The 13,669-nt window shown below is 40.1% G+C and overlaps 2 protein-coding genes across 2 annotated transcripts in view; both read right to left on the reverse strand.

Moving 5' to 3' along the window:
- Window positions 1-5,906, reverse strand: part of LOC120056759 (folliculin-interacting protein 1-like) — a 44,167-nt gene extending 38,261 nt beyond the window's left edge. Inside the window, exon 1 of the mRNA XM_039004967.1 lies at window positions 5,756-5,906. Coding sequence (XP_038860895.1) covers window positions 5,756-5,844 — 89 coding nt within the window. The 5' untranslated portion in view covers window positions 5,845-5,906. The remainder of the gene's footprint in view (window positions 1-5,755) is intronic.
- Window positions 5,907-6,312: 406 nt separating this feature from the next.
- LOC120056869 lies at window positions 6,313-13,211 on the reverse strand. Its single transcript, XM_039005123.1, has 14 exons — window positions 13,162-13,211; window positions 12,687-12,825; window positions 12,218-12,308; window positions 11,965-12,019; window positions 11,847-11,883; window positions 11,587-11,712; window positions 11,342-11,467; window positions 11,022-11,061; window positions 10,880-10,914; window positions 10,663-10,751; window positions 10,238-10,534; window positions 10,061-10,122; window positions 6,502-6,617; window positions 6,313-6,389 (listed from the first exon to the last, which is right to left on the reverse strand). Exons 1-13 carry the CDS (start codon window positions 13,180-13,182, stop codon window positions 6,605-6,607), a joined length of 1,131 nt encoding a protein of 376 aa, XP_038861051.1. The 5' UTR covers window positions 13,183-13,211; the 3' UTR covers window positions 6,313-6,389; window positions 6,502-6,604.
- Window positions 13,212-13,669: the final 458 nt, after the last annotated feature.

The raw sequence follows: 13,669 nt of genomic DNA on the forward strand, positions 1-13,669 counted from the left end.
CTTTAACTTTTCATATCAGTCTATGGAGTGTAACATCAAACATGATTCATAATCTGATTCATGCTGTAATGGTCCACACCCTGCAACACTACACCAAAAGGACACTACCAGTACCATGGCCCTATTATGCAAAAACTGTATTATCTGTGATAAAAGTAACATAATAATTGATCAACAATGGATATTGTTAGCCTAGTAATAATAATGCAATAGCTACATATGAATGTTAGGCAAAGTAACAGACAGTACGTGCAAAATCAGAAAGCTCTTTGTGCATACTAGCTTAGATCCATTTAGAGACCACTGTCAAAGCAAGGGCCAATAGGACTCTAGTCAAAAGTATTGCACAAGCCTATATAGGGAATATGGTGCCCTTTGGGACACAACCTCTGATTGACAATTCTGGGATACAGCGAACAGGGTTCTGGCAAAGTTAGTATTGAAACCAAAGTTGGAATTTAGAGAGTTAGATTAAAATCAAGAAAAATGCAGGTACACTTTATTTATTTATTTTAAACAGGTTTTCAAAGGCTTTGGATGTGGTTTATGAAGAAACCCTGATTGTGCTGCTAACTAACAGCACAGAAGAGTTCCAGAAATAGGCCTAATAGGCTAAACAACTGTACATTTGATAGCCTAAATCTCACACAAATAGGCTGATTAATAGGCTAGTCTTTTAATTAAAGGGGCAGTCTGCAGTTGAAACAAAGTGTCTCCCCTCCTGTTTTAGTAAAGTTAGTAGGGCTGACCACAATTAGTCGACTGGTCAATTGTTTGGTCGTTATGCTTTTGGTCGACCAAGATTGATTTATTTTGTGTTACTGCTCAACTAAAACACACACACACACACACACACAGTACCAGTCAAACGTTTTAGAACACCTATTCAAGGGTATTTCTTTAATTTTACTATTATATTTGTAGGATAATAGTTTAGACATCAAAACTATGAAATAACATATGGAATCATGCAGTAACTAAAAAAGAAACAAATCAACATATTTTTGATTCTTCAAAGTAGCCACCCTTTGCCTTGATGACAGCTTTGCACTCTCTTGGAACTCTGTCAACCAGCTTCACCTGGAATGCTTTTACAACAGCCTTGAAGGAGTTCCCACATATGCTGAGCACTTGTTGGCTGCTTTTCCTTCACTATGCGTTCCAACTCATCCCAAACCATCTCAATTGGGTTGAGATCGGGTGATTGTGGAGGACAGGTCATCTGATGCAGCACTCCATCACTCTCCTTCTTGGTCAAATAGCCCTTACACAGCCTGGAGGTGTGCTGGGTCAATGTCCTGTTGAAACCAAATGATAGTCCCACTGAACACAAACCTGATGGGATGGCATATCGCTGCAGAATGCTGTGGTAGCCATGCTAGTTAAGTTGTGCCTTGAATTCTAAATAAATCACAAACAGTGTCACCAGCAAAGCACCCCCACACCTCCTACTCCATGGTGGGAACCACACATGCGGAGATCATCCATTCACCTACACTGCGTCTCACAAAGACACGGCGGTTGAAACCAAAAAACTCAAATTTGGTCTCATCAGACCAAAGGAAAGATTTCCACCGGTCTAATGTCCATTGCTTGTGTTTCTTATTGGTGTCCTATAGTAGTGGATTCTTTGCAGCAATTTGACCATGAAGGCCTGATTCACGCTGTCTCTGAACAGTTGATGTTTGTATTTATTTGGGCTGCAATCTGAGGTGCAGTTAACTCGAATGAACTTCTCCTCTGCAGCAGAGGTAACTCTGGGTCTTCCTTTCCTGTGGCGGTCCTCACGAGAGCCAGTTCCATCATAGCGCTTGATGGTTTTTGCGACTGCACTTGAAGAAACTTTCCATATTGACTGACCTTCATGTCTTAAAGTAATGATGGACTGTCATTTCTCTTTGCTTATTTCAACTTTTCTTGACATAATATGGACTTGGTCTTTTACCAAATAGGGCTATCTTCTGTATATCACCAACATAACTGATTGGCTCAAAGAAATTCCACAAATTAACTTTTAACAAGGCACACCTGTTATTTTAAATGCATTCCAAGTGACTACCTCGTGAAGCTGGTTGAGCGAATGCCAAGAGTGTGCAAAGCTGTCATCAAGGCAAAGGGTGGCTATTTGAAGAATCTCAAATATAAAATATATTTTGATTTGTTTAACACGTTTTTGGTTACTACATGATTCCATATGTGTTATTTCAGAGTTTTGATGTCTTTACTATTACTCTACCAAGTAGAAAATAGTTAAAGAATAAAGAAAAACCCTGGAATGAGTAAGTGTCCAAACCTTTGACTGGTAAACTCAGCGTGAAAGGTGAAAAATGTTATTCTCTGATCCAGTGGAAACGTCATAAAATAGGCCGACCTGATTACTTCTTATCAGTGCTTGACTTATGTTCCGGTACTCATTTTGGGTGCTGGTACCGTTTCTATTTAGGTGCAGGAGCATCACAACACTTTTGAGCGAATATACTTTCAAAAGGAACAGGAGCTCAAGCAGTAGAACATTTGAGGTGCCGGTACTCAGCTCCGGTGAGCAGCTTCTTATCCCTTGCGCAAATAGCCTACAGCTGTGTCCGTCCTGAGCTCGGGAAACTGTGGGCCCAGAATATTGTATACAATGTTGCTAGCAAAGCGCAAGCTTTGGCTGGACCCAAGTTAATAGTTGATACAATGTTTCAAGTTGGTTGCAGACAGGCCATGTGTAGCCAATGTGATTTATAGGATTATTATTTTATTTATTTTTTAAATCAGGATGTTTTTATTTGATGGCTTTATGTTGGCTATTTTTTACATAGTTGGCAATAGACGTAATTTTTTTAGGTTTGTATCATTTTCATTTAGATAGAATTTTGATTAACCACATGACAAAGATTGAGATATGAAGACGTTATTATAAATGAAACTGTTTCATGAAAATGTGCATATGAAAAGCATAAGTGGAACGCAGATTGGTAGAAGATAAATTGGCATTCTGCATGAGAAGGTTGCCGACTCCTCATGTAGCCTGTTACCGGCAACTTCAGGAGAGTACTAGCAGAATCTGAGAAAGTCAGCAGGAGCAGGAGGAGAATAGTTGGGTCTAGACCTCTTGCGCCCCCTTGAGGCATTTGTCTTATGTCATACCGTAAGCTTAAAGCATCAGACAAACTCAATGCATATAGTTGATTTTATTAAAAAACATGTCTATATATTGAGAAATACATGTTCAGACATTTTGACCGAACAATTGGTCAAAAGAACAGACAACTTTCTGTTGAACAAGACAGCCCTAAGTTATTAAAGGAAAATATATATTGGTGTTTGTTTGTCCATTGTTGACACAATCCCAAAATGTTTTCCTTGTCAGCAATCAAGTTGTCATGATATGTAACTTTAAAAATACAGAAATCCTCGCATGATGCAATTTGCATCATATGACACAAAACGAAGCATCATATTATGCAAAATGCAAAGTACGGGATGACTTCTGTATTTTGAATGTACATATCTTGAAAACTTGATTTCTGACAAGCAAAACATTTTGGGATTGTGTCAACGGACTAATGAAATTAATACCAAAAGATTGGATGGAGTTTTCCATTAAGGGATGGGGCTGGAGAAAAAAATATATATCTTTACCATGACTGCTGTTCTGAGAACTCCGGGCCACTTAAAATAGCCCGTATAGGAAGAACATGTCGACAAGCTGTCTTACTGACCACTGGCCTGCCTGCTGAGATACAACACACTCACTAGCCAAACTCATATTATTATTTACTTTAAAAAAAATAAAAGGTAGCCAAACCATCACTTAAAACAGGGGGAGGACATTGGGAATAAAAAAGCAATAACTTTCCCTCATCTAACCTGGCAGTTACTTTTATAGATTGTGACTGACTGGGGAATACAGACATGTGATACTCTGGCAGACATTATGATTGATGATCCCTCACATGACACACACACTGTTCTGAAACTATGTGCAGAGGGACAGGAGAAGGAACTTGAGCATAGATTTCTCCTCTCTCAACCCATTTAACTACTATAGCTAAAGGCTTAATAGACAAACAGAAATTATTGAAAATATCAGTTCAGCATTTATGATCTACAGTGATCTGGCTGGGGAAGGAGCAGTGTGTTAAGTCCACACTTCAGGCTGTGCTGTGGTACAGGAAGGAAGTTTGTTTGCAACAGGGGCAGGCAGGGGAGAAAACAAAGCCCCTGGGTGGGATCTCTCAGCAATGTACAGTATGCTGCTCTTGGGTCACTCATAGCCAAGGAAATATGAGCGCTGTTTAGGTTTTCCTCAGAGGGTCAGCCAACCTGCTGCCCTGCCTGGTATTCTTAGGGAGGGACAGTGCATTGATGTGGCAGTGCTGTTCCAGGCCCAGTCCAACAGAGACTTATTAACATGAACTTTTCCTTACTTGTCTCAGATTGATATGACTATGGGTTTAGAGAAGAGCCGTCGATAAGTAGGCGGCACAGTGACATCTCATTCCCAGCATGTTTGCGCCCTCACAAACTGCTCCAGATGAGAAGTTTGCTCAGAACGGTAATTCACAAAATCTTAAGGCTCAATCACAGGTGTCAGTATCTGAGTAGTGTCACTGTCAGATAAGCAAATGAATTAAATTAGACACCAAAGTGTTGCTTCTTCAGACCTGTGCCTGAGTAAGTGTTACAGTAAACTCCTGTCTGTCAGTCCTGCATGTCTGATAAACGAAGCCTGTGTACCAAAGAAATGTACTGTCATGTGGGCCAGAAAGGGAATAATAAGCCATGACCCAATTGAAGCCAAAGGGCAAAATGCACTATGCTCCATTTATCCATCTCAGACAAGACATATTTCTGGCTGTAGAATGTGGTTGACACATAGGTGAGGGTACTTAGCATCGGGGGTCTCATGAGTGACACAAATAGAATCCAACTGACATTTTTCTTGACATTTAAATTATAGGCCTATAAATCACAAACATTAAATATTTTGGCATGACATGGATGACATCCCAAAAATGACACGGCAGTATTTAAGAATTTATAAAAAGTATTTCCCAATGCGCAGTAACAAAAGGTCAATGCCACCAATGCTTTGTACTTTCATGGTAATCAGAGAAAGTATAGCACAACTACAGTATTTACAGAGCCTTCACAGCGCAACATCAGTTTACCAGCCATCTAGATGTCAGAGGCCCATTGAACAGTCACGTGCACCGTTGCACGTACATAGCTACTGTGCCTGCGACTGGGTACAGTAGCTTGCATGCACGTTGTACTTGGCACTAAGTGATGATAATAATCTTGAATTGTAGCTAGCTAGTTATGCATTCTTGTTGTTTGTGTACACTGATATTAAACATAATTCCGATAATGTATTTCACTGTAAGTAAACGCGACAAAGATACCCTATCCAGCACAACACAAAATATTAACATCATTAGCTTCAAGTAATTTCCAACAAAACAGCGGAGGCATTGCATATTTTCTACAAAGACCCAGTTTCTCAAGCGATTTCACAATGTGATTGGAGTGGGTTAGCTAACTTAATTAGCAGGTGGCAATAATTAAGGTGATCTTAAAGCTGTCGTTATCAGAATGGTAGGTGGTTAAAACACGTTGCATATTATGGATTGCAAAACTATCTTAATACCTAATACTCGGGACAACTTCTGCTCACCACTTGCACAAGAGAATGAGCTTCTCAACTAACGTTAACAAGCCAGCTAGCTATAGCTTGCAGTTTAATGTAGATAGCATGCGCACAAACCTGAACGCGGGATCCTCTTTGTTGCATCTTGGGGGCGGCGAAAATGAATTTCTTTTATTAAAAAGTTTCTGAAAAAGAGTTGGAGGCATTTTAGAAAGTCTCGCTTTCTTCCAAATCCAAGTGCAGCCCTAGTTCCTTGAAACGAACTCCATTTGTGGCAGAGTCATATGACAGGCATTAGTCACACGAACTGCTTGGAAACCCACTACAGTTTTCTGATTGGACGACGATCCACTGCTACTTCTCGAAAACACTTGATTGGATGATATTTTTGGCCAAACACCACGTGGTCAAAATAATCACTCTGTTTATGTTTTGGCTGAAAGTTCGAATACATGACACCAAATAGAAATGTACATTCAAAACCTAAAACATTATAAATAAATAATTGGTATACATCACAGTCCAATTCTATGCCTGAAATATATATCACAAGTTTATTCAAATAATAAGCTCAAATACTGCAGAACTGTAATTTTATCAATTTATTATGTTAATTAAATTAAAATAATTGTACATTATGTATCTACATTATATATTACAGCAACAGAATTTCATTTTTTTAATTTATTTTTTTAACCACAACAACCTGTCTGTCCATGGACTGTGAAAACCTTTAGGGATCAGAAGTGTCCTAAAAGAGAATAAATAAAATGGGCATTGTGAGATTAATGTTTAGAGAAAAGGGCATGTAAAATAAGGTTAAAATATGAGCTTCAGACAATGTGGTTTGTTTGCTTTCTCACCTGTATTGATGACAGCTTTTACAAGTTGTGGTAGCTTTACTTCCTGGAGGACTGGAAGTGGTACACTTTGCACAGATGGTTCAGCCCTTTAACTACTTGGTACTTATATCTTTGAACTGCAGAGTGAATAAAGCACAATATTCAATAACAATGGAAAATGAACAAAAGTAACAGCAGATCAATCATACTCAACCATTACTATAAATCATAAAAACAAAAGTCAAATGTTTAATGGATAGGGAAGCATGGATTTCTCCCGAGTAGGAAAAACTCGAGCCCGATTTACAGCTAATAACTAGAGCCAAGAGTTTTCCCTGGGGGCGTATTACCTACGGAAACTGTTTACTGTTTGAAAACCAAACGGAAGCAAACAGAGCATTTTACATAAACATATTAGTCATTTAGCAGACACTCTTATCCAGAGCGACTTAGTGAATAAATGTTCATACTTTTTTCTGTACTGGTCCCACCATACCAACTTAGCCACACAGGAGCAAAGCGAGAGTTTCTATTCAAGTAGGTCCCTCCCCATTTTGTTCAGTTTGCTTCCATTTAAGAAATGTTTTGCCACAGAATTAGCTAAATGAATACACCCCAGGTCCGGTCACATTGGTCAGGAAAAACTCCTGGCCCTACCAGGAGAGGCATGGGTAATGACTAGGGCTGCAAAGGGTCAGAAATTTTCCGGAAAATTTCCGAAATTGAAGCTTAAATTCATCAAAAAAAGTTAGCTTATAACAAGTGAACCTTTTTAGTGGGATACACAATGCAATTCTACGTCTTGTAGCATATTTTTGTTAAACTATCCCCAATTCAATGGAATTGCAACCCTCTGCATTCACATTGCACTCTTCCATCACATGTACAGCTGATTCTCAAGATCTTGCACAATAATGAGATGCTATTGAGCTCACACTACTAGACTGTCTGAGCCAAGGACTACATGCTTTCTGGTAAGTTTTGATTAAAATACTGGGTGGGGTGAATATATTTTATATGACATACATGATTTTTTGTTAACTAGTAAATAGTAGCCTACAGCAAAGTGTGTTTAAATCATTTCTAACTTGTTAACAATTTCTGCTAGTTAGTTTTTGCTACCATGTGGGTTTTAGCTTGCTTGAGCCTGCTGAGGAGTGTTAATTCTCCTGTTTCCATACATGTTTCATTTTAAAACATTTCTTACAAAGGAGTTGTTTAATCTAACTGCTTAACTATTTTTCTGTACATGGAATTGTATTTGTTTTTCTTTTACACATTTTTTCTAATCTTTACAGGAAAATACCACGGGCACTATCTGATATGTGAAGACATTTCACTGCAGCTAATGTAGAAGGAAAAGCTGTGTACATTTGCAAATACTGTGCCAAATCATATGTGAAGAATGCAACAAAGATGCAGAATCATCTAGCCAAGTGCATAAAGTTCCCTCAGCTCTCACAACAAGCAACCTCTGACAAAAGTCCCTCTTCTATTTGAGGTGAAAATGATGAATCAAGACACCTTATCGATAGCAACAGCTCATGGTCCTCCTGGAATGAGAAGTTTTTTTGACTCAATGGAGGAACAGAGTAAGAGAAATGCTGATGAATGTCTTGCTCGAGCTGTGTATGCAACTGGTTCACCTCTGATGCTCACAGGCAATGTGTATTGGAAGAGATTTCTGAATGTTCTTTGCCCAGAATACACCCCTTCAACCAGACATGCTTTATCTACTCATTTGCTGGATGCAGAGTTCAATAGAGTTCAAGTGAAGGTCAAGCAAATCATAGAGAAAGCAGACTGTATTGCAATCATCTCTGATGGGTGGTCGAATGTTAGTGGGCAAGGAATAATTAACTACATCTCCACCCCTCAACCAGTATTCTATAAGAGCACAGACACAAAGGGACAACAGACACACCGGTCTCTACATTGCAGATGAGCTGAAGGCTGTCATCAATGACCTTGGACCACAGATGGTATTTGCACTGGTGACAGACAATGATGCGAACATGAAGGATGCTTGGTCTAAAGTGGAGGAGTCCTCCCCTCACATCACACCCATTGGCTGTGCTGCTCATGGATTGAATCTGCTCCTCAAGGACATAATGGCACTGGAAACAATGGATACACTCTACAAGAGAGCAAAGGAAATGGTTAGGTATGTGAAGGGTCATCAAGTTATAGCAGCAATCTACCTCATCAACAAAGTGAGAAGAATAAGAGCACCACATTGAAGCTGCCCAGCAACACCCGTTGGGGTGGTGTTGTCATCATGTTTGACAGTCTCCTAGAGGGGAAAGAGTCTCTCCAAGAAATGGCCATATCACAGTCTGCCGATATGGACAGCCCCATCAAGAGGATCCTCCTGGATGATGTATTTTGGGAGAGAGTGGTAAGCAGCCTGAAACCTATAGCAGTAGCCATTGCATGGATTGAGGGAGACAATGCCATCCTGTCTGATGTTCAGACTCTGCTTGCAGATGTAAGAGAAGAAACCCGTACTGCCCTGTCCACTTCACTGTTGCTCCAAGCAGAGGAAACTGCAGTTCTGAAATACATCACAAAGCGTGAAGACTTCTGCCTGAAGCCCATACACGCCACAGCGTACATGTTGGACCCCAAGTATGCTGGCAAGAGCATCCTGTCTGGTGAAGCGCATCAACAAGGCCTATGGTGTCATCACTACCATGTCTTGCACCTTGGCCTGGATGAGGGCAAGGTTCTTGGCAGTCTGGCGAAGTACATATCCAAGCAAGGGCTTTGGGATGGAGATGCAATATGGCAGTCGTGCCAACATATCTCATCAGCCACCTGGTGGAAGTGACTTTGTGGATCTCAGGCTCTCTACACGGTTGCCTCCATCATCCTCCAAATCCCACCAACATCAGCCGCCTCAGAGAGCAACTGGTCCTTGTTTGGGAACACACACACACACCAAAGCACGCAACAGGCTGACCAATACAAGGGTTGAAAAATTGGTGGCGACCCAGGCAAATTTGAGCCTTTTTGAGACTGACAACGAGCCATCCGCAACAAGGTTGGAAAGTGACAGTGAAGATGAGGTCTCAAAGTCTGATGTTAAAGAGGTGGACATTGAGGAGGTCCAGCGAGAAGACATGGAAGCCTGACAGGAAGACAACCAAAGCTTTAGTTTCTAGACTCATTTTACAGATGTGTTGAACACGTTTTTGGGAGATGCGATGGATCATTGGGATCATTCAATATTCCCTTTTGTTGTTCAGTGAAATCATCCCATGTGAAGAGTCAACTCATTTAATTAAAGTTCAATTCATAACTAAATCGTTTTCTTTTCTATTGGAAGGATTTAATCATTTGCAATTATGTCTACTTTTGATAAGGTCTCCATATGATATGGTAAATATATCCAATGCAAAACACATCTACATTTAAATGGTATTAATATTAATTTGCATATATTTCCATTATTTCCCATGGAAAATTTCCACCTCTGAATATACCCCAAAATGAAATTTCTGCAAGACATTTTTGTCCTAGGAACCAACCATTTTACTAACATCTGCAGGACTTCATCCTATGTAGAAATTGTGCTTACCAAACATTACCCTCATCTTCAAATGTATCTGTTGAACGCCCACCAACATTGGCGAATATACTCTGGTGACGAAAAATACCAGGACATGGTCAGTCAAACAACATACTATGAGAGCAAATTCCTGATACATGGCATCTGCAATCATTCAAAGACTGCCCATTCAGAGAGGATGCTTACCCTCACGGAGGAGTACCTCTGCCTCAACTTTTGAAAGAAGGTGTCTCTTTCTTTCTTGTCTGCAAAGTCAAAGAACTTGGCTTGCTCTGGTGAGTGATGTGTGGGTCTTTTCAGGACTTGAGGGACTACTTCAGGGGCAGCAGTTTCTCTGTTGTCTACTGTGTCTCTGATCCTCTCACTGACCGTGTGGTCACTGACAGGCTCCACATTGTTCACTACCATCTTCTCAGTGGTAACAGAGTCACTAAATTTTACTCTCTTCCTGCATTTGATCTTCCTGGGTCTAATCGTCTCTGGCTGTGAGAGGAGGACTTCATTACTAACTGACATTCTTACACTTGCAGATGAGCCACAGTTTCTCTTTACATGCCACTTGTAGCTCTGATAGAATCTGAGAAATATAAGACAGGCGAGTGTTTTCATACCCTTTGTGTTTTCTTGGGGACTGAGGGCACAGTTACTCCTCCAGCTAGGGGTGTGCTTTCAACGGACACATAGGCATTGAACAGCTTGTCTACAAATACATGGAAAATAAATAATCAGTTCTATATGCGTTCTCCCGCTTTTGTTAGGTATTTTTTCAAAAAACAAATTACTATTAGTTATTTAAAAATAATTATAAAATATATTAGAAGCAAATACCTGAATATGTACTTCTAATGGGTAGCGCTAAACGGCTGTGAACAAATAAAGGTTCTTTGTTAGAATATAAATTACTATTCATTCTATGAAAAAGTAAATTTCACATCTTATACAAAGAGTCGAGCCATTCAATCAAATTGACCTTTTTTCCTGATCTTTTCCATCATTCATTTGGGAACTGTCTGCAAAGGAGAGAAAAAATACATTTTGCGCAGATAAGGAAGCATGGAATACTAAACCTCTCCAAGGTTGACAAGGTTTCAGGGTCCTTAAAATTTAAAAAAATAATAATTAAAATTACAAAAACTTGGGTTATGTTCCAAATGGCACCATTTTCCCAAGATAGGCCTCTGGTCAAAAGTGGTACACTAGGTGCGCAGGTCAAAACAGTAGTCTATAAAGTCAATAGGGTGCCCTTTGGGGTAACATCCTGTATGTCCAGTATTGTGCTGTATCTCTTACCAATGATGGAGGACAGGTTAGGAGGCTGCTGCATGTGGATGTCCTCAGCATCGCTGACATCTAGGAGAGTGGAGTTCTTTACATTCAGGTCCAACATCTCCTCACTGGGGAAGGCCACTATCTCTTCTAAACCGCAAAAGAAGATGGGATTGAAAAAACCCTGTCACTCAACTTCTTAGGGCATGGGCCGTCAGCCAGGTCTTTTTACAGTGCCTGCTGAGTCCTAGACCAACACACACACACACCATAGACTTTCTCTCTGCGGAACTGCTCAGGTGAGGGCAAACTGCTGGAGCTAGTATCGCTGGAGATGTCAGCAGAGTCTGTCTCATCACAATCCAACAGGAGGGAGGAAACACCCACTTGTGAAACTGCAAATAGAAAAAATATTACGTTCAATAGTAAACTTTGACCCATTTGCAATTACCAATCCACAACATGAAGGACCAAAGTGAGCATGGGTTTATCCATTAACTGACAAAAAAAAACATGTTCCTAACTCAACTTGAACCGTCTTCTGTGCTATAATGTATTGTGCTCTCCTGAAAAGAGAAAATGGAGAGTGATAAGTTAGTCAAGTGAATCGGAGGTGATGCAAACTGGTTTAATGACTTTTCACTCACAGTTCCATTTGATTCCAGCATTCTGTTCATCCAGGGACCAGTTGACGATACAGATCTGTTGAGGCACACATAATGGTATGTACTAGGAATGAGCAGTCACATTAATGCTAGCTACAAATCTTACCTGTCTGCATCCCAAATGGCACCCCATGGCACTGGTCAAACGTAGATCTCTAAATGGGGAATAGGGTACCATTTGGGACTCAAACAATTTATAACAATCAGATAAGGGTTAACAGATGAAGCAGCTCACCCGTGATCAGTGCATGTTGACTCATTTATGGGTGACAGAGCATGGCCTTTTGGCCGTGCGCAGAGGGGTTTAGGGAAGAGTCGCTTCAGTTCTGAAATTTAAACAAAAGACTTGATCAGATTGCCTGGCATCCAGACCAATTTGCTTCTGCCAGGCAAGTGATCAGCAACCATAGTAGTCAAACCTAATGATTGGCTATGAACAAGTCTTAACTTCCTCTGCATGGTTAAACCTCTGCTTGGGAATGAGTATACTACTGGGCTTGTTTAACTTTTTTGTCCACCAGTTGTGCTGCATGTAAATCCGTGTGTAGCTGGTTGTCAAAAACTGTTTTTGTAATACTTTGTAGATGGCTACATCTTATCTGTGTATGAAGATACCACTTGAAGAAATCTGGGGAGAGATGGCCTTCAGGACAGGTATAATCATAGTAGCTCATACTGTCATTGAAAGGCATCCCATTTCTTACTGCCTCTTGTGAAACCTGACTTCAAAGGCGTATCGCCACTCTGCCTTCTGGAGCTGCTGCTGAGCATTCCTTCTCGTCTTGTGATGGTGTCGTCACTCCGACATTTTGAACGAACCATTCGGGCAAAAACACGATTATTCTTTGGAGAGAAAAGTTACAGTTGAATCAAAACACGTACGAGGCTCATTGATGCATTTACATCCATTTAATATGAAGGCAAGGTGAGAATGAACTTTCAACTTGAACGTGTTTGAGTGTCCCGATAATGACGCCTGCTAAGTTAGCTACAGTAGTTAGCTAACGGTAGCCAACGTTTGTTAATTTTTTGGCCAGGCAGGTGTTTCACTTGTTTGATTAAAGTATAAAGCCAGCAAACCAACGAATCAGAAAGATAGTTTGAACAAACAATTATTAATTTAATTATTAAAACGTTGTCATTGGCCATAGCTAGTTTTATTTTTTTTTATTCACAAACCTCCGTAGACCTCTGGATCATCAGCAACTGCTTCTTCTGGGGTATTACGACGGTCCGCAAACAAGTATTATCGGTGCATGGCGCCACCTACTGTATTGGCTGTGTATCAGCCTACTATTCTGTAGTATGAATTCATTACACTTTGTGAAAAAATTGCACCCATTAAAAACTCACCACTATTCCACTAGTTTGGTCCTATCTGTTCCTACTCCAGGCCAGCAGCCTTGGAGGACGGGACACTATCATTCAAAACATCTTGTAACTCTTCTGCAGTAAAATCTCATACACCCAAATCAAAAAACAATATTGGTCAAATGCACATATTTAGCAAATGTTATTGCGGATCTCCACCATTCACAACAATACACACAAATCTAAAAGTAAAAGATTGGATTCAAGAAATATATAAAAATTAGATTGAGCAATGTCTGAGTGGCATTGACTAAAATGCAGTGGAATAGTATATACATATGAGATGACTAAAGTAGTATGTAAACATTATTAAAGT

Source organism: Salvelinus namaycush, chromosome 12, assembly GCF_016432855.1.
Source record: "Salvelinus namaycush isolate Seneca chromosome 12, SaNama_1.0, whole genome shotgun sequence".
Taxonomy (NCBI): domain Eukaryota; kingdom Metazoa; phylum Chordata; class Actinopteri; order Salmoniformes; family Salmonidae; genus Salvelinus; species Salvelinus namaycush.

Bases quoted from the DNA above. Each gene is read 5' to 3' on its own strand.
- LOC120056869 (XM_039005123.1), bottom strand. From the start codon at position 13,182: ATGATCCAGAGGTCTACGGAG. The intron at 12,826-13,161 runs GTTTGTGAATAA...TTCTCTCCAAAG, and splicing joins TGATCCAGAGGTCTACGGAG to AATAATCGTGTTTTTGCCCG. The intron at 11,713-11,846 runs GTTGAGTTAGGA...TTCTATTTGCAG, and splicing joins TAGCACAGAAGACGGTTCAA to TTTCACAAGTGGGTGTTTCC.